This window comes from Carcharodon carcharias, chromosome 10 (genome assembly GCF_017639515.1).
Source record: "Carcharodon carcharias isolate sCarCar2 chromosome 10, sCarCar2.pri, whole genome shotgun sequence".
In the NCBI taxonomy this organism is placed as follows: domain Eukaryota; kingdom Metazoa; phylum Chordata; class Chondrichthyes; order Lamniformes; family Lamnidae; genus Carcharodon; species Carcharodon carcharias.
The window spans coordinates 38,880,270-38,901,630 of NC_054476.1; the positions used below are offsets into that span (position 1 = coordinate 38,880,270).

The 21,361-nt window shown below is 45.1% G+C and overlaps 1 protein-coding gene across 3 annotated transcripts in view; it reads right to left on the reverse strand.

The window, feature by feature from the left end:
- LOC121282924 (deformed epidermal autoregulatory factor 1 homolog) overlaps positions 1–19,729 on the reverse strand; it is an 85,646-nt gene extending 65,917 nt beyond the window's left edge. For 2 of the 3 annotated variants that reach the window (XM_041196738.1, XM_041196737.1), the window contains exons 1-3: positions 19,573–19,729; positions 11,216–11,310; positions 1,293–1,422 (exon numbers count right to left, since the gene is read on the reverse strand). In XM_041196738.1, coding sequence (XP_041052672.1) covers positions 1,293–1,422; positions 11,216–11,310; positions 19,573–19,690 — 343 coding nt within the window. In that variant the 5' untranslated portion in view covers positions 19,691–19,729. The remainder of the gene's footprint in view (positions 1–1,292; positions 1,423–11,215; positions 11,311–19,572) is intronic. The other variant, XM_041196740.1, reaches the window with a different exon arrangement.
- Between the last annotated feature and the right edge of the window lie 1,632 nt (positions 19,730–21,361).

The following is a 21,361-nucleotide window of genomic DNA, read 5'->3' on the forward strand; positions in this document are numbered from 1 at the left end:
CTACTTCTATTTCTTGAATTCTGTTCTAAATCTGTCAAACACATTTTCCCTTTCGTAAAACCATGTTCCCAAGTTCACCATAAATGTTTCCACTCCCATCATGCTACTTCGCACATTTATGTGATCCATTATATAACAAGACACCAAAGATATACACTGTACTTCAACTGTGACCTAACCAATGATTTGTACAGATTCCTCATTGTATCTTTGTATTCAGGGGCCTGATGAATATTGATTTTAAAACATTGAGGAGGAAGAGGGGGCTTAGAGTTTAAGGTGGAAAATTTAGAAGTGCAGTTACCAAAGACTTATAAGAATCAGTGGATTCAAAACTCAATATATGTTTTCAAATAAAGACTTGGGGCAAGATTTTCCGGTCACGCCAATGGCAGGCATCGTTGCGAGCAGGATGGGAATATTTGGAAAACTGTTAAAAGTCAACTGACCATTAGTTGCTCTCCAAATTTTCCTGTCCTACCCGCTGCTGGTGGAGTCAGAAAATCCCTCCCTTGGTATCCTCATTTTCAAATCCCTCCATGGTGTTGCCCCTCCCTATCTCTGTTACCTTTCCAGCCCTACAACCCTCCAAGATACCTCCATTCCTCCAATCTGGGCCTCTTGCATGCCCTTGATTTTATTTGCTCCACCATTGGCGCCATGTCTTCAGTTGCCTAGGCCCTAAGCTCTAGAATTCCTTCCCTAAACCTCTCCTACTCTCGCTCCTCCTTTAAGATGCTTCTCAAAACCCACATATCTGAGCAAGCTTTTGGTCACCTGTCCTAATATCACGATCACAATCTCAGTGTTTCGCTGTTTTGCTCTCTCAGTGTTTTGCTGTTTCGTTGTCTCAGTGTTTTGCTGTTTCGCTCTCTCTGCGTTTCACTGTTTTGCTGGCTCAGTGTCAAATTTTATTCGATAATGCTCTTCTGAGCCACCTAGGAATGTTTTGCTGCAGAAATTCAAGTAGTTGCTGTTTGTTATGAAGAAGGCAGGATACAGAGCCAGCAATCCTAGCTCGGGGTGATCGTGAGGAAGGGCAGCTGAAAGTTGGGTTGTTTAGTGACAAATGGACACTGGCTGGTGCTTTAGATTGTCAGTGGCACAACTGGAGCTTTAATCAGAAGTAACCTCGCAGCACAGCTAACTCTAACAAACTCTAACCCACTCCCTTCCACCCCTCCACCAGAAAGCACTCCTTCCAGTGGCTCTCATGATTCAATCCACCTGCCAGCTCTCCTTCCCCTGATTGTACTGAGAAGTGATCAGCACAGGACAGTACAGGACAGTACCTGGAGTTATGGGTGTGCTGGGTGTTTTTAATCCAGTTGTTTCCACAATGCTCCCGTCCGTGTGAACGACTATCAGCGTTGCTTTGTCGGTGGGGAGTCCTTCTCCAATCTGAAGTGTGGTTCTTCCCGACTGAGGAAGAGCAAAATAAGCAGCATCTGAGCAAGAAATCTCAAATTGTGAGGCCACCCAAAGAAAGTCAGGACCCCAATCTCAAGCACCGAACTGACTGGATTAAAAGTTAAAACTATAAACATTAAAACTGAAAATTTAGAAAGACATCAGCTGAAAAGAACAGGTAAGACTCACAGCGTGAGGGTGCTCAGAGGAGTATTACCAAAACTCTAAACTTTTTCTGCTGCTTAATGAACTTGCTGTGTATTTGGCATTAACTTCACACAATATTCGCCTAATTCAGCCCTGCACTCATTAAAAATCTCTGCCCCCATTTTATTTCCTTTTACCATGCAGGTTTTGGTTTTACTGTCTTGTTTTGCTATTTCTTCACTTTCAGGCAGCAGCTGTTCATCATTCTGCCATTCACAGCTCCTCTAAACACATCTTTTGTTTCTTTATTTATCCCATTACCACTCCCTCTTGCCTTGCACCACCAACCTATTTGTCATTTAATTTCTCCTGCCCTCTATCCTATCTCAGGCCTTCTCTTTTGTTCTTCTTCCCACCCTCCCTCCTTTCACTTGCTTAAAACCTATTTCATTTCGAACTTTTCCCAGTTTTGATGAAAGGGCATCAACCTAAAATATTAACTATTTATGTCTCCACATATACTGCCAGGCCTGCTGAGAATTTACAACATTTTTTAACAATGGCTACATTCAGATTTCAAAATCATTAATGTATCTCACATCTCGTAAACAGGCTTCACAATCTGATGCTCTCTTCCTGCACTCAAAGGTTGCTGCTCATATTTTCCAAACATCAACAACTCTGTTTAAATGATTCCTTTGTCCTGCTTGTTCTATCCCTCCTGTGTGAGCTGGAGGGTGTGAAATGCTAAAAGAGAAATAGGCAGAGGATGAAGGAACAGGGCTAATTTGAGAAGTAGGGTGAGAAAAAGCTTGAGTGTGACACATGGCGATGCTGGAAAAGTAAGTCATAAAATAGGAGCATTTATTTTTGTATGTTTATAACCAACAGGGATGAACACAGTAGAGTCATAGAAAAAAATAAACTTTTTCTCAAATCAACTAGGACAGTTAGAAATTACTGCTTGTGAAATCAGTGAATGATTAAAATTTGTAGTATAACACAGGCACCACTTACTATAAAGGGGTAAACACTTCCAATGAACCAGAAAACAGAGGAATGTTATATGAAAGTGTTAAAGCTTTAGTAACGTGTTTCTGGTCTGTAATTTCCACACCGCAATCATGTAATTCCATGTAGTGTCATATTTAATCCTTAGGCTGTAATCCTGTCTACTTTCTGGTCTTTAAGAGATATGAAATTCTTAGGTAATAACGTATGTAATTCTAGACTGCAAACACCATGTAATCTCTAAACTTTAACCTCCATATAATTTCTACTCTATTAACTCTATGTAATTGCTAAACTATTATCTCTACATAATATTTAAGTTGTAGCCCCCATATAATTTCTACACTGTAAATTTCTAGAATGATTTTTATAAAACTTCAAGGATGTAATCTCTAATCCAAACATCTAATATTCTATAAAGTGAAAATGAGAGAAAAGAGAGAATTCTAGAAATCCTGAGCCTGACAGCATGCTGATGAGAATATTGGTCTTTCACAGCCTGCCCTCAGTCCAGAGTCTGGGCTGGAAAACTGAACATTAATGCCCTCTAATGGTGACTTTACTACATTACAGTGGAACATTTGAGTAATGCCTGACAATGACAGCATCAGTATAAGGCATTCCCGAGTCAGAACAAAGCTCCCTCTGCTTGTGTGGAACCTTATCGATAGCTTTCTGAAAATCTAAATATACCACATCCACCATTTCTCCTTTACCTATTCTGCTAGTTACATCATCAAAAAACTCCAACAGGTTTGTTAAACATGATTTCCCTTTCATGAATCCATGCTGACTCTGCCCAATCCTACCATTATTTTCTAAATGTCCGGTTATTAGATCCTTTAATATAGATTCTAGCATTTTCCCCACTGCTGATGTCAGGCTAACAGGTCTATAGTTCCCTGTTTTTCTTTCCTTTCTTAAATGGTGGGGTTACATTTACCACCTTTCAATCTGTAGGAACCATTCCAGAATCTATAGAATTTTGAAAGATGTATCTAGTAGCTCTGCAGCCACTTCTTTCAACACTCTGGGATGTATATCATCTGGTCCAGGGGATTTATCTACTTAAAGTCCCATTAATTTCTCTACTGCTGTTTTTTATTAATATTAATATCTTGTATTTCCTTGTGCAGGATTTTCTCTTCATTGGGCGGGCGTGGCGGGCAGACCTGGGAGCAGCCAGAGGAAGGTTCACAGCCTGCGATCGGCTCCCGACTGCGAATTCACGCTGGCTGGCCAACTAATGGCAAACCAGTTTGAAAGGTGCACTTCAGAGCTCAACTCTGCTGGGGTGGGGGCGAAAGGAGGGCAAGTGCGGAAGTGTGCGCGTGCATGCGGGAGCACACGCTGAAAGCTCCCTGAAGGCACAGAGCTGCCTCGGGGAGCTGAACAATTGGAGAAACAAAAATAAAGTTCTAAAAGATGATATTAACATGTCCCCACATGTGACTCAGTCACATGAGGAGGGACATGTTTGAAGTTAAGTAGAAAATTTTTCTCCGCTTTTTTATTTGCCATCGGAAACCTCATCCCACCCATGGATGAGGTTTAGTAAGAAATGCAAAGGTCGCCTGCCCGCCAACCGAACAGTTGAGCAGGCAGTGAAAAATACAAATTAATTACCTGCTAAAGGGCCTTAATAGGCCTCTAATTGTTGGTGGGCACGCTGCTGATTCTCACGTGGGCCTGCTGACCGAAAGATTGCGCGAGTGTGCAATGACGTCAGGATGCTCGTCCGATGTCATCGCGCATGATTTTACACCTGATCGGGTCGGGCATGCACCCACCCATGGGACGTAAAATCCTGCCCCTTGTTTACACTGGTCCCTTGATTATCCATTATTTCTGGGAGGTTTTTAGTATTTACCACCATGAAAACAGACTCAAAGTATTTGCATAATTTCTTTGCCATTTCCTTATTCCCCATTATAAATTCTCCTGACTCCACTTATAATGGACCCAGATTTGTTTTTGCTAATCTTTTCTTTTTTACATACCTATTGAAGCTTTTACAGTCTGTTTTTTTGTTTCTCTCCAGTTTACTCTCATTCTATTTTCCCTTTCTTAATCTTTTTCTTGGTCCTCCTTTGTAGAATTCCAAAATGCTCCCAATTCTCAGGCTTACCATTTTTTGGCGATTTTACACATCTCTTCTTTTGACCTAATGCAAACTTTGATTTCTTTCATTAGCCACGGTTTCAACTTTCTTTGCTGGGTTTTGGTGCATTAAGTGAACGTATTTCTGTTGTAAACTATGCATTAATTCTTTAAATGTTAATCATTGCCTGCCTACCATCATACCTTTTAATGTAGTTTCCCAATCTACCATAGCCAATTTGCCCAACATACCTTCATAGTTTCCTTTGTTTCGCTTTAAGACCCTAGTCTCTGATTGGACACCACTTTCAAACTTCATGTAAAATTCTATCATATTATGGTCACGATTTCCTCAAAGGTTCCTTTACAACAAGATTATTAGGTAGCCCTTTTTCATTCCACAATACTAGATCTAAAATAGCCTGTTCACTAGTTGGTTCCTCAATGTACCACTCTAGAAAACCATCTTGCATACATTCCTAGAATTCGTCCTTCATATTAGTACTAATTAGGTTTACCCAGTCTATATGTAGAGTGAAATCCCCCATGCTTACTGTATTACCCTTGTTACACTCACCTCTAATTATACTGTGATTTCCATTACAACTGCTGTTTGGTGGCCTATAAACAACTCCCACCAATGTTTTCTGCTCCTCGCTGTTTCTTAGTTCCACCCAAACTGATTCTATGTCTTAATATGTAGAACTAAGGTCATCTCTAACTACAGTACCAATGTCCTCTTTAATTAACAGAGCTACCCCACCACCCTTTTCCAGTTTCCTGTCCTTCCTGAATGGATATTCAGATCCCAGTTTTGGTTTCCTTGTAGCCAGATCTCTGTAATGGCTTTTAGGTCACACATATGAATTTCAATTTCAGCTGACAATGCATCTGTTTTATTGCGAGTGCTTCGAGCATTCAGATACAGCGCCCTTAATTCAGGGAAGAGGTAATTGGATAAATATTCAAAAAATAAAAATGTCAAAGGGATACAATAAATTACTTCACAGAGGTAGAAAAGCACTGGGAGGGGTTTAACATCCTATGTCAAATAGGGCGGGGAGGGAGTCACCTGAGCTAGATGCGGATTATGTGGAAGTTCTGTGGATGGGAATGGGAACTGAGGGATGAAAACTAATTCTGGGAACCAGCCATAAAGTAGGTAGCAAGTCTGGAACAGGAACCTTGTAGTCACATCAAGGAGAAGGAGACAGGGAGCAGAATAGTATATAAGGAAAGTATAAGTAAACAAATCCAATCATTTAAATAAAGAGAGAACTTTCACTTATATAACACATGTAACAACCTCAGGATGTCCCAAAAACACTTTACAGCCAATGAAGTACTGTTAGAACTTAGCTAACGTGATAGCTAATTTTTGAATAGCAAGCTCCCACAAACAGCAATGATAATAACCAGAGTATCTGTTTTTAGTGATGTTGATTAAGGAATAAATATTGACCAAGATATCAGAGGAGACTGATCTCCTGCTCTCCTTCAAATATTCCATGGATTCTTTTACATCTATTTGAGAGAGCAGATGGGATCTCTGTTTAAAGTCTCATCAAAAAGATCCCACCTGCAGAAGTGAGCGCTCCCTCAGTACTGCCTCTCTGACAATGCAGCACTCACTGAGTACTGCCTGGGAGTGTCCACCTAGATTTTGGATTATGGCCTGGATTTTTACCCGAGACGTGTAGCAGGAGTCAGGAGAATTTGGGAAGACTGCGTGAGAGGAGACTTCAGAATGCCGTCATGTGAGTAAAAGTAAATTCTGGCCAACTGGATACTAATGCAAAAGATAGCCCATCATGAGCCTTCTGTAGGAAACTTTAGATTGTGAAGTCTGCCTATTGTAAATGTGTAAAGAGTGTCCACACATCTGTCATTCACTGCTCGCAAAGATCTGCCACATCGAGCCATGTAGATGTCTGCAGCTGCAGCAAGCCACAACACTTGTACAGCAAGCGAAATAAGCATTACACCTCAGGGGCTGCTATCAGAACCCCACAAGCAGATCCCTAATGTCTTGCCACATACCCTTTCACCTATCACATTTTCAAGTGTGGGCACCCAAAAGTGCCTCGCCTATCACTTTTACATCAGCACACTGTCCTTACAGGCAAGTGTGACCCCAAGGGAATAATACAGCAGGATCCTATAAGCTCTAGAACACACCATGACATTTTAGGGTGCTTATACACCAGCACAATCCACCCAATCTATGCCCAGACCCTCCAACAAGACCAGTCTGTGCACAACTCGAGATTAAGGTTCCAGCATGTGATTATACATGGGTATTGAGTGGCGCTGCAGAAAAAGAGAATCCATACTCATCTATATGATTCCTTCGTTGTCATGGCAGAATGTCCTAGAGGAACTGTGTGAGTGAGTCTCATGGAGTAGCTGCATCCAGGTTCGGCGACCAGGACCTAGAGATCTTGGTGCAGGGGGTCAAAAGCCAGAGGGATATCCTGAATCCAACCGATGGAAGGAACCCTCTAGCCATATGAAAAGAACTTTATAGGAAATAGCAGCCGCAGTGAGCACAACAGGCAAATATGAAAGATCTTGGATATAGTGCCACAAGCAATGATCTCTGCACTCAGGCAAGACAAGTTGTTTGACAGAAGCACACATTTATCTCTGGCTTGGATGTCAGCTGACTGAGGCATCAGAAGGGACACAAATGGCACAGACTTCCCCATCAATAAGGATGACCGAATGGATAGGATGCTCTTGTATGTCCAAGCATTAATGGGTGGCATCTGAATACACAGTGTGGCACACTGCCAAATTGATCAGGCTCTTCCTTAGATGCCAGATTCAATTACCTTAAATCTGTCTTTATTGATTACTTTCAGGAGAAGAGAACGCAAAACTCCAAGGAGGTGGCATGGACCAGGGATGGGCATGCGAACCCGAGGCTCATTAAACCAATGAAAGAGAGGGCAATGCAGATTGGGCGTATACTCTTACCAGTGTCGCTGAAGATTGCAGCCAGCTGTCTCCCTGATACTTGACTGTGGCCATCCAAGCCCAGCATAGTAAAGTCGGGTGCTTACTAATGCTTTCAGTGCTGATAGCAGTTAACTGTGGGATATAAACGTCATGAGCCCCCCCTTGACCATTTTGTTTCCATTCGCTGGTGTCTTTCAGGAGATTGTGCTGAGTAGACCAATTTATAAGTGACAATCCGTCTGGCCCACCCATAGTCCTGAGGTGAAGGCAGGAAGATTTCTGCAAATCCTCACTCACTGCACAGCTGTGACTTCACAGGTCAGCACTGCATATGCCTTTCAGGAATACAGCACTGTCCTTGTCATTCTTGGTATTACAGGCCACGGTCTAAAAATGAACCATGGTGAGTTGCTGCAATGACCATTGTGGATGTTTCACAAGTGCCAAAGTGGTGCCAGTTTAAACTGAAAGTAAATGAATGGTTTGGCCATCATATAGGTGCCTTTATCCTGCATAGTTTAGAGTTGCAGCGTTTCTGTTAGTCGAGCAGTCATATGCGCACATGATGAGTCTCAACTCTCAATACATAGGTGCGCTCCTGAGATAGGGGCCAGGCTTCAGTTTGTTACGAGGTGACTTGATCTCCATTTCTGTGGCAGCCTCCAGGGTATACTTCCAGGGCAAAGGGCATCTCAAGGTCAATCCCTCAAGATGGATGAATCCAGACTTCTGATTGTGAAGAACTCAGCCATTGTGATGCCAGAGAGTCTCAAAGAGACATGCAGATTTTCTCTCTTGCTGGGGAATGGGCATCTCCTGGAAGATCTCAAGGACACTTACGTAGCAACAGCTTGTCAGTCATTTGCTTCTGAAGGTGGAGCAAGATCCTCAATGCTGCTTAGTTGAAGTATCTCTGTATTCGGTCCTCCCTGTTGATTATGGCATCATGGGCTGAGCTGGCCCTAAGTAACCTGGTCACACCTCTCACCATTTCCCCCAATGTCACCCTTCTCCTCCTCCTCATCTTCATCTGAGGGAAATGGCTCCTCCTCCAAAAAGGAATCTACTTCACAGTGGATCCTGCATCTGTACACTCCTTCACTGTGCCATATTATGCAGCAGGCCACCACTATCCTTGACATCCTTGCAGATGAGTATTGCAGTGCTCCTCCCGAGCGGTCAAAGCATTGGAAACACATTTTAAAAGTCCATTAGCCTCCTCGATGAGTGCCTTGATCTGAAGGTAACTGGTATTATAACAATGTTCTTTTACCATCATGGTTGGTGCACTGGAGTATGCATCCACCTCCTCAATGGGAAACTTATGTCCCCAGTAGCCAGCTATGGACCTGGAGTATAGGCTAAAAAGATGCGGCAGATTTGATTCCCTCAAGATGAAAGAGTCATGGCAGCATTGTTAGAAAATAGAGATAGCTTAAATAAGCTATATTTGTATTTTCTAAGAGTTAGGAATGAATTTTAGCTTTGGTATTTGAGTTTGATTTGTATTTTTGTATCTGTTAAGAAAGGTCAAATGGAGTTTTAGTTTCACTTTAAAAGGTGCTTGCATTTCTAATGAGGAGTTTTACAACTCCTAAAGAAAAGGTAAACAAACAAGGGTAGAAGAATTGGACTGTTGCCTAGCAACAGGGGGCTAGAGAGACAGGTCTCTCCTATAGACACACACGGAAGAAAAAAGACAGCAGTTTGACTTGGAAGCTGTTTAGCTGTTTGGAGTTCAGCTGGTTCGGAAGGCAGCTGCAAAAATGAAGCCACCTGGAAGGGACAGATAGCCAATCCCAAGGTAAGGAAAAGCCCCAAAATCCAGGGAGTGGAAGAGGGGAAATTCCAAAGCAGACCTTCTAGCCATAGGAAGGACAGAATCCTAGAAAAGGCCCTGTTAAGTGAAGAGTGAGGGGCAGAGAAAGGCTCCAAGCTTCAAGGTTAAAGCTTCAAGCTTAAAAAAAAGCAGATTTAAAGTGAGAACAGCTTGCAAGAGGCCAGAAGATCCAAACAAACAGCTGAAAGTCAGTAACTCTTTGCTATGGGCAAAAGGAGCAGTAGTACTTACGACAGCTGAGTAAGTGAGAAGAGAGAGAGTGCATGGAAGACAGCTTGAAAGCATGTGGCAACCTAGAGAAGAAGAATATCAGAAGGAGAGTTTGAAAACCTGGAGGTGAACCTTTGCGGAAGGCGCCTGAGAGAAGGCGTCCCTTTGTGAGAAAATTCCAAGGGGAGTTCTTGGAGAGTGGAGATCAGAAACCCTTGTGTGAAAGAAGAAGTTCAGTAGACTGGTTGGCTCACGATGTGACAAGAATCTGGGGGAAATTGAGGAGAGATCCATAGCATCTAGTTGAGGCGGCATCTGTCATTTGGTTTCAGAGTGTGGTGTGTCTGACCACAGAGTGCTCATTGGTACATGGACTGTGTACTTACTGTGGGCCATTAGAGTATAAGATAGCTTTTGTAACTTGTGTTACCCTTATAAATCTGTATATCTGTAAAGGTATAGTTTTAGGTGAAGGAGTATTGTAATATAGTTAATCTTTTCTTGTTGAATAAATGTTTTATTCTTTTGTTAAAAGTTCATCAGCTGACTCCTGTGCCTCTGTTCAGTATCTAAACAAACAAATAAAAGTTAGCATCTATCAAGCTGAGTTCCCCTCGGATCAGGCTTGCCCAGGGATAATCTCAGCTGGGATCTTATTGAATGGCGGAGCAGGCTTGAAGGGCCAGGTGGTCTACTCCTGCTCCTAATACATATGTTCAAATTCAACCATCTGCCACCAAGTTATGGAACACACACTGCGTGTTGAGGACTTTTTGGGAGTGAAAATCACAACTTGCTGTTCTATCCTAACTTTTAAACAGCCTGGCTGATTTGCAACAGCCGTGTGTGTGCTCTACGTCACACAGCTGCGAAAATTGGAAACCCCTGGAATGGGTGCGGGACTTCCAGATCCAGATCCCACCCACTATTTCATACCTCCACAAAGTCTCTCCAACTCCATGAAAATCCAGCCCTATCTAACCCCTCAAGAAGAGGCAGTGGCATACTGGTATTGTCACTGGACTAGTAATCCAGAAACCCAGTGTAAAGTCTGGAATTAAAAGTCTAATGATGACCATGAACCCATTGTTGATTTTTGTAAAAAACCATCTGGTTCAGTAATGCTCTTTAGGGAAGGAAATCTGCCGTCCTTACCTGGTCTGGCCTAGATCATGACTCCTGATCCATAGCAATGTGGTTGACTCGTAACTGCTCTCTGAACAAGGGCAATTAGGAATGGGCAATAAATGCTGGTCTAGCCAGCGGTGCCCACAACCAATGAACAAATTTTTAAAAAGTCTCTGGAGTGGCAGTTGAACCCATGACCTTCTGACTCCACAGCACTATGCTGCCCATTGAGCCACAGCTAACACTGATAGAAATCTGATTTTGTCAGGAAAAGAATCGCTACTACATATACTGTACCAACACAGCAAACAGATCCAAGAACATCACCAAGATCAGTGCAAAATAAATTTAAACTGATAAAGAACACAGGATGTGTGAGCCAATGCATGAGTAAATGAAACCACTTACCAGCACGTGTTCTGATATAGAGGCGTTTGCAACAGATGTTGTAAAAACATTGTCCGCGGGTCCAGCCATATTCCCCACTGTCACTGTTGTCACTTCTGGAATCCAGAAACCAGTAGAAAAATAACTATTAAAAATAACAAGCTTATTTCTTCCTTGCATTAGTGCAAGGGACTGGCACACTCCCAGGACTCCCAGGGAATACTGACACACTTCTAAGATCTCTTCCCGGGAACACTGGCACAGTAAAGGAACATTCTCCCAGGAACACTGGCACACTCCCAGGACACCCCTCCTGGGAATGTGCTCCAGCAACACCCACTTCCCACCCTTGGAAATATTGACACGCTCCTGTCCCCCTCAGCAATACTGACACACCCCCAGAACTCCCTCCCAGGAATACTGCCGCATTCCCAGGGCTCCTTGGGAACATTGACACTCATCTAGGACCATCATGGAAATTAAGACCAAAGACCTTGTGTGCTGCTAATCTGAACTTGTGCCAGTCACCTGAAAGTCAAACTTGCATTAACTTTTAATTTATAATAGGAACATACAGTGGTGATATTCCCCACCCATCAATTAAACACAACACTCCCCCACATCTCTCCCACACACTTTCCCGTCCCTAGTCCTTGCATTGTTGAATAATCCCACCCGTAATTAGGCAGGTGTATTAGAATGAAATGCTAATGAGGGGTTGCATCCTCTGCGATATTTCCATCTATTTGTGAAATTTGAACGCTGGTACTCATTCGTGATCAAAGGTGGGTGCAGGATGCGAGAACAGTAGCAAATTTCTATCCAGCACTCACTGCAGGAATCAAGAGTGACCATACAATGTTTTTATTCATTCTTGGGACATGAACATTGCTAACTGGGCGAGTATTTATTGCCCATCAGAAAGTAGTGGTGAGCCGCCTTCTTGAACCGCTGCAGTTCATGTGGTGTAGGGGCACCCACAGTGCTATTAGGAAGAGATTTCCAGGATTTTGACCCAGTTACAGTGAAAGAACAGTGATATAGTTCCGATTCAGAATGGCATGTGAGTTGGAGAGGAACTTGCAGGTTCTCGTGTTCCCGTGCATCTCCTGCACTTGTGCTTCTAGATACTGAGTGAATGCCACTTAATGGCCACTGTAAATGGCATGTTCCATCACTTTGATGATGACTGAGAGTAGACTGATAGGGGTAATTGGTCAGATTGGAATTGCCCTGCTTTTTGTGGACAGGACATATAGTACCTGGGCAAATTTCCTATCGTTGGGTAGATGCCAATGTTGTGCCTCTCCAGGAACAGCCTGGCTAGGGATATAGCTAGTTCTGTACTATGGCCAGGATGTTGTCAGGGTCCATAGTCTTCACTATGCCCAGTGAACCAAACTGGCTAAAGCCTGGTATCTATGTAATGGGAACCTCAGGAGGAAACAGAGCTGGACTAGGGGAGGCAATGGCACAGTGGTATTGTCACTGGACTAGTAATCAAGAGACCCAGGGTAACGCTTTGGGGACCTAGGTTCGAATCTCGCCACGGCAGATGGTGGAATTTAAAAGTCTAATGACAACCGTTGTCGATTGTTGTATTAAAAAATCATCAAATGTCCCTTAATCTGTCACAGATGCACTCTGAAATGGCCTAGTAAGCCACTCAAAATGAAATTGGAAATGACAACTCAGCCCTGTCGACCCTGCAAAGTCCTCCTTAATAACATCTGGGGGCTTGTGACAAAATTGGGAGAGCTGTCTCACAGATATAACCATCACACAGATAGTGTCCCAGACACCGCTATCACCATCCCACTGGCAGGGTGGACCCAGCAGAGGTGGTGGCACAGTGGTATACAGTTGGGAGGGAGTCCTCAACATCGAACCTGGATCCCATCAAGGAAACCTCCTGCTGATTACCATGCTTCCTTTCTCAGCTGCAGAATCAGTGCTCCTCCATGTTGAACACCACTTGGAGGAAGCACTAAGGGGGAAAGGGTGCAGAATGTACTCTGGGTAGGGGACTTCAATCCCATCATCAAGGGTGGCTTGGTAGCACCACTATTGACCCCGAGCTGGCTGAGTCCTAAAGGACATAACTGCTAGACTGGTTCTGTGGCAGGTGGTGAGGGGAAAAACATACTTGACTTCACCAACCTGCCTGCCACAGATGTAACTGTCCATGACAGTATCGGTAGGAGTGACCACCGCACAGTTGCTGCGGAGACAAAAGTCCCACCTTCACACTGAGGATACCCTCCATCGTGTTGTGTGGCACTACCACTGTGCTAAATGGGATAGATTTCAAACAGACCTAACAACTCAAGACCGGGCATCCATGAGGTGCTGTGGGCCAGCAGCAGCAGAATTGTACTTGAACACAATCTGTAACCTCATGGCCCAGCATACCCCCCACTCAACCATTACCATCAAGCCTGGTTCAATAAAGAGTGCAGGAGGGCATGCCAGGAGCAGCACCAGGCATACCTAAAAATGAGGTGTCAACCTGGTGAAGTTAGAACACAGTTCTACTTACATGCCAAGCAGCAAGTGAGAGATAGAGCTAAGTGATCCTACACTCAACAAATCAGACCTAAGCTCTGCAGTCCTGCCACATCCAGTCATGAATGGTGGTGGACAATTAAACAACTCACTGAAGGAGAAAGCTCCACAAAATCCCCATCCTCAATGAAGGGAGAGCCCAACGCATCTATGCAAAAGATAAGGCTGAAGCATTTGCTACAATCTTCAGCCAGAAGTGCCAAGTGAATGATCCATCTCAGCCTCCTCCAGAGGGTCCCCAGCATCACAGATGCCAGTCTTCAATCCAATTCAGGTAAAATCAAGGAATGACTGAAGGCATTGGATAGTGCAAAGGCTATGGGCCCTGACAATATTCTGGCAATAGTACTTGTGCTCCAGAACGTGCCACACCCCTAGCCAAGCTGTTCCAATACAGTTACAACATTGGCATCTACCGGTTATGTGGAAAATTGACCAGGTATGTCCTGTACACAAAAAGCAGGACAAATCCAATGGCCAATGTCAGTCTGCTCTCGATCATCAGTAAAGTAATGGAAGGGGTCATCAACAGTGCTGTCAAGTGGCACTTGCTTAGCAATAACCTGTTCACTGACACTCAGTATGGGTTCCAGCAGGGCCACTCAGCTCCTGACCTCATTACTGCCTTGGTTCAAACATGGACAAAAGAGCTGAACTCCAGAGGTGAGGTGAGAGTGACTGCCCTTGACATCAAGGCAGCAATTTACCAAGTGTGGCATCAAGGAGCCCTAGCAAAGCTGGAATCAGGGGGAAGTTCTCCACTGGTTAGAGTCATATCTAGCACAAATTAAGGTGGTTGTGGTTGTTGGAGGTCAATCATCTCAGCTCCCGGACATCACTGCAGGAGTTCTTCAGGGTAGTGTCCTCAGCCCAGCCATCTTCAGCTGCTTCATCAATGATCTTCCTTCCATCATAAGGTCAGAAGTGGGGATGTTTGCTGATGATTGCACAATGCTCAGCACCGCTCACGACTCCTCAGATACTGAAGCTGGCTGACAAGTTGCAAGTAACATTCGTGCCACACAAGTGCCAGGCAATGACCATCTCCAACAAGAGAGAATCTAAACATCGCCCCTTGACGTTCAATGGCATTACCATCACTAAATCCATTATCAACATCCTGAGGATTACGATTGACCAGAAACTGAACTGGACTAGCCATATAAATACTGTGGTTATAACAGCAGGTCAGCGGCTAGGAATCCTGCAACGAGTAACTCACCTCATGACTCCCCAGAGCCTGTCAACCATCTACAAGGCACGTCAGGAGTGTGATGGAATACTCCCCATTTGCCTGGATAATTGCAGCTCCCACAACACTCAAGAAGCTTGACACCATCCAGGGCAAAGCAGTCTGCTTGATTGGCACCACATCCACAAACATTCACTCCCCCCACCACCAACGCACAGTAGCAGCAGTGTGTACCATCTATAAGATGCACGGCAGGAATTCACCAAGGCTCCTTCGACTGCACCTTCCAAACTCACAACCACCACCATCTAGAAGGACAAGGTCAGCAGATAGATGGGAGCACCATCATCTGGAAGTTCCCATCCAAGTCACTCACCATCCTGACTTGGAAATATATCACAGTTCCTTCAATGTCGCTGTGTCAAAATCCTGGAACTCCTTCCCCGACAGCGCTGTGCGTGTACCTACACCACATGGACTGCAGCAGTTCAAGAAGGCAGCTCATCACCACCTTCTCAAGAGCAGTTAGGGATGGGCAATAAATGCTGGCCCAGCCAGCAAAGCCCACATCCCATGAATGATTTTTTTAAAAACTAGGCACTTCTGACTGAAGATGGTCGTAAAAGCTTCAGCCTTGTCTTTTGGACTTATGTGCTGGTTCCTACCTGCATTGGCAATAGGGATGTTTGTGGAGCATCTTCCTCTTGTTAATTGTTTAATTGCCCATCGCCATTCACATGTGGATTTAGCAGCACTGCAGAGCTTTGATCTGATCCATTAGTCATGGGATCACATAGCTCTGTATGTTGCATGCTGCTTCCACAGTTTAGTATGCATGTTATAGCTTCACCAGCTTGGCAACTCATTGTCAGGTCTGCATGGTGCTGCTCCTAGCATGCTCTCCTGCAATTATTGAACCAGAGTTGGTCCCAGGGCTTGATGATAACGGTAGAGTGGGGGATATGCTGGGCCATGAGGTTGCAAATTGTGTTTGAATACACTTCTGCTGCTAATGGCCACAATGCATCATGGATGCCTAGTTTTGAGCTGCTAGGTCTTTTCTGAATCTATCCTATTTAGCACATTGGTAGTGTCACACAAGATGGAGGATCAACATGACAACAGGTATGGGCTGCACAAGGACTATGTGGCAGTCACTCCTACCAATACTGTCATGGACAGACGCATCTGCGAAGGTAGGTTGGTAAGGATGAGGTCCAATAGGTCTTTCCCCTCATGTTGGTTTTCTCACCTGCCGCAGGCCCGGTCTGGCAGACATGTCCTTCAGGACTCAGCGAGCTCAATCAGTGGTAGTGTCACCAAGCCATTCTTGATTGTGGATGCTGATGTTGTTCACCCAGACTGCATTCTGTGCTTCTTCCAAGTGGTGTTCAACATGAAGGAGCACTGATTCATCAGCTGAGGGCAGTAGGTGGTAATCAGACTTGAAGACATGAGACCTTGAGGTGTGGAATAAATGTTGAGGACTCTCAGAGATACTCCCTCCCAACTGTAAATACTGTTCTACCATCTCTGGTGGGTCTGTCCTGCTGGTGGGACAGAATATACCCAGGAATAGACACATATTGCTGAAGCTTTTCGTCTTGTACCCATCAGGACAATTTGCAAGAATACCAAATTGTAAAGGGAACGATAATTTATGCTACATCAGAAGAGTTTACAGATTGGTTGGCAAGTGAACTCTGATTGCTGACGTTGTTGCCATGGAGAATGCACCAGTTAACTGATAACTGACAGTTAACTGCCAAATTTTGTTCCAATTCAAACCAGGCAGGTTCACTATGATTGGTCAAGGCATTGCCCTGAAGAATATGCCATTTTGTTTAGTTGAAAAACGCGCAATGTTTGTATATGTTTTTTTTATCTACAAAGGACAGGGCCCTGTGTATTAATATATGTAGCTTCCAGCATGTGTAAGTGAGCCACACTGCGAGCTATTGAATTTAAACAAAGCTTGGCAGTCAACTGAGAGTTATCAGTTAACTGGTGCATTCTCCATGACAATGCCTCTACCAATCAGAGTTCACCTGCCAACTAATCAGCACTCTCTTCTCATGCAATATAAATTGCTGTCCCCTTTACAATTTGATATTCTTTTGAATTGTCTTGATAAGTTCTAGACAAAAAGCTTTGACAACGTGTCTTTTTTCACAGGACTCAAGTTTTGTACTACCAAATGGCTATCTGTACGCCCAGGAAAGGTGGTGAAGACATCTGGGGCATTGGCACACTCACAAAATCTTATCTATTAACCAATGTCAGGCTGTTGGTCGACTAAGCTGTGGGACAGACCTCCAAACTTTGGTGCAAATCCCAAAATGTTAGTGAGGGCTATGCAGGGCGTCACTCGATCATGTAATGAATTTGACACAATTAAGCAGCTAGCTCTTGTCATTCCAGTGAAGAGTCAAGCAGGTTTAGTGCAACACATAGAGGCCCAGACCAGGTAAGGACAGTAGGTTTCCTTTCAAAAAGGACATCAGTGAACCAATATGCAAACAACTCAAGAGCCAGAAGATTGGGGAAACCTATGTGGCGAGAGAAGGTCCCAACAATTCCTATGATTCAGGTAACTAGGGTGACTGCGTGCTAGTAAAATATGATGGTGCACAGTTAAAACGATCTCATCAATTCTAGTCAATCAAAACTGCGTGAATGGTCAGTGAATTGGAATGAAGCCAGACCAGGTCCTCAAACCCTTGTGGGCCAGGAGGACCCTTCATTGAACTTGTGGTCTAATATTTGGTGTCCACATCAGTTGGGGAATACATTTGCACAGTGCCAATTTTGGAAGCTACGCAGAGATGGGCCTGGTTAGATGTTGGTTAGGACACCATCTGGGAATACCAGGGGCAAAAATTGAAACTGCAGATTCTATACCTCCAAATTGGGGATCAAGTGTGAAGAAAGCACTTTGAACATGAGAATGAGGGAGCTGCAATCAGCCATGACTTGCGGGAATAATTGGAGGTGGTGAATTATCAACATCAGATAACTTCAAAGCATGTTGCCACCAATATAATCCAATACAATGAGCTGAGTGAGAAAACCCTGACACTTGAACATACTTCTGCTCATATTCTCTCAGTTTATTGCCAAATTCCCTGTCACACAAGAATTTTCCATCTATAAATTTATTAACTTTTCAAAAATATTTCAAATTTGCTTGTTCACCTGCCAGCATTTTCACCTGAGGAAGAATACTATGGCATCAAACATTACTCTATGAATCAGAACCCAGGCTGAAGGTTCATAGCATTGATCACAAATCTCTCACTCCCCCTCTGTACATGCAACACCCCCTTCCATTTTGCCACAAACCCTGTTATTCTCCTGGATGTCCCCTCAACTCAGTATACCTGGATCCTGGTTTCCCCCTCACCCCAATCGCACCTTGTCCCCGAGCCTCAGTTACACCTCAGACAAGTCACCGCTCAACCCATGGAGAAGCGTATCCACATATCCCCTTATTTCCTGTACCATTTTCTCCCCCCTCAATCCACACCCTCCACCCCAGTTCCCCTCACAAGTACTAGAACACACTTCACAGTCCCATCCAACAGTCATCCCCACAATCTATCCACCCCAGCCCTTCCCCTATCCAACAAAATCTCCCCAACCCCTTCCCCTCCATGCCAAAATCTCCCACCCACCTCTTCCCCTCCATTCCCCCTAAATCACTCCCTACCCCTTCCCCTCCACCCCAAAATCTCCCCCAACCCTTTTCCCTCCACCCCAAAATCAAGGCCACCATTCCTTCCCCTGCACCCCCCAAAATCAAGCCCCCCACCCCTTTCCCTGCACCCCCAAATTCAAGCCCTCTCCACCCCCCAAAATCAAGCCCCCCACCCCTTTCCCTGCACCCCCCAAAATCAAGCCCCCCACCCCTTTCCCTGCACCCCCAAATTCAAGCCCTCTCCACCCCCCAAAATCAAGCCCCCCACCCCTTTCCCTGCACCCCCAAATTCAAGCCCTCTCCACCCCCCAAAATCAAGCCCCCCACCCCTTTCCCTGCACCCCCAAATTCAAGCCCTCTCCACCCCCCAAAATCAAGCCCCCCACCCCTTTCCCTGCACCCCCAAATTCAAGCCCTCTCCACCCCCCAAAATCAAGCCCCCCACCCCTTCCCCTGCACCCCCCAAAATCAAGCCCCCCACCCCTTCCCCTGCACCCCTAAATTCAAGCCCTCTCCACCCCCCAAAATCAAGCCCCACTCCTTCCCCACCCTTTAAAATCTCCCACCATTCCCCACACTCCTTTCCCCCAAAATCTACCCGACACCATATCCCTCTCGAGCCACCAATGATTTGTTTTCCCCGGCATGGCGATTCCACCACCTTTAAACACTCAATATCAGTCGGCGGTAAAATAATTCCGGTTGCATCGGGCCGAGAACGACAGCTGCAGCCGAACCCCTTCGGGCCTGCTCGGCTCCGCTCGGCTTTTCCTGTCACCTCCCGAGCCTGAACCGGCTGGGTGGCCGACGCTACCTCGCTTCATTTAATTTTATTTATTGTTTTATCTGCCGCAGGGCCCGCCCGGTTCCTTTTATTTTTCACATCCAGCCGGTGCTCCCCTCACCCTTCGCGGCCACACTCGCCTGCGAAGCCGCTCTCGTCCGCACTCGGCAACTGTTCGGCGATGTCGATCTGCTCTTCCCCCATCACCGAAACTGCCGTCACTTCAGGCGACTCCATGCCGATTCCCTTCGCCTCCATCGCCTCTTCGCCGAGCGGCGACCGGCCGCTGCCGAACTCTCCTGCCGGCCCGAGTGATCCCGATCCCTCCCGCCGGCCCGAGTGATCCCGATCCCTCCCGCCGGCCCGAGTGATCCCGATCCCACCCGCCGGCCCGAGTGATGCCGAACCCTCCTGCCGGCCCGAGTGATCCCGACCCCTCCCGCCGGCCCGAGTGATGCCGAACCCTCCTGCCGGCCCGAGTGATCCCGACCCCTCCCGCCGGCCCGAGTGATCCCGAACCCTCCTCCCGCCGGCCCGAGTGATGCCGAACCCTCCTCCCACCGGCCCGAGTGATCCCGAATCCTCCCGCCGGCCCGAGTGATCCCGAATCCTCCCGCCGGCCCGAGTGATCCCGAACCCTCCCAACGGCGCGGGTGATGCGGATCTTTGCCGAACCCGAGAAGGAGGGGGCGTGACTTCGGTGCGCAAACTTTTGGCGAAATGTGTTTTTTCTGAACTTTATTTTGGCCTCTTTTACTGCGCTCAGATTTTAGTCAAAATAATTCAGCAAGGAGCATTTTATTAACTGCATTAAAAAGTAAATATACACACAATCAGAGGCCAAAATATAAAAGCAAAATACTGCATATGCTAGAAATCTGAAATAATACAGAAAATGCTGGAAATTCTCAGCAGGTTAAGCAGCATCTGTGAAGAGAAAAGAATAGTTAAAGTTACAAATCTGTGACCTTTCATCAGAACAATCAGGCGTCAGTCTGTGGTGTGAAGTTAATTTACAAAATAAAATTGGATTTTAATCACAGAATTGTTGCAGCGTAGAAGGGGGCCATTCGGCCCATCGTGTCTGCACTGGCTCGCTAAATAAGCAATTCACCTCGTGCCATTCTCCTGCTTCTCCTCATAACCCTCTTGAATGCCTCCATTGAATCTGCCTCCACCACACTCAGGCAGCGCATTCCAGGCCCTAACCACTCACTGTGTGAAAAATATTTTTCTTATGTCTCTTTTGCTTCTTTTACCAAATACCCTTAATCTGTGCCCTCTGGTTCTCGATCCTTCCACCAATGGGAATAGTTTCTCCCTATCTACCCTGTCCAGGGCTTTCATGATTTTGAATACTTCTATCAAATCTCCTCTCAGCCTCCTTTTCTCCAAGGAAAAGAGTCCTAACTTCTCAAATATACCTATATATAATCCAGGGACTTCTCATCCCTGGAGTCATTCTCATAAACCTCTTCTGCTCTGTGTCCAATGCCTTCACATCTTTCTTAAAATGTGGTGACCAGAACTGTACGCAGAACTCCAGCTGAGGTCTAACCAGTGTCTTATACAGCTCAACATAACCCCCTCGCTCTTGTACTTTATGCCCCTATTAATAAAGCCTAGGATACTGTGTGATTTATTAATTGCTCCCTCAACCTGTCCTGCCACCCTGAATGCCTTATGCACATATAAACCCAGGTCCCTCCCCTCCTGCATCCCCTTTAGGGTTATACCCTATATTTTATACTGTATCTTCATGTTCCTCCAACCAAAATGTATCACTTCACATTTCTCCACATTGAACTTCATCTGCCACCTATCCACCATTCCACCAACTCGTCTCTGTCCTTTTAAAGTTCTACACTGTTGTCCTCGCAGTTTACAATGTTTTCAAGTTTTATATCATCTGCAAATTTTGAAATTTTA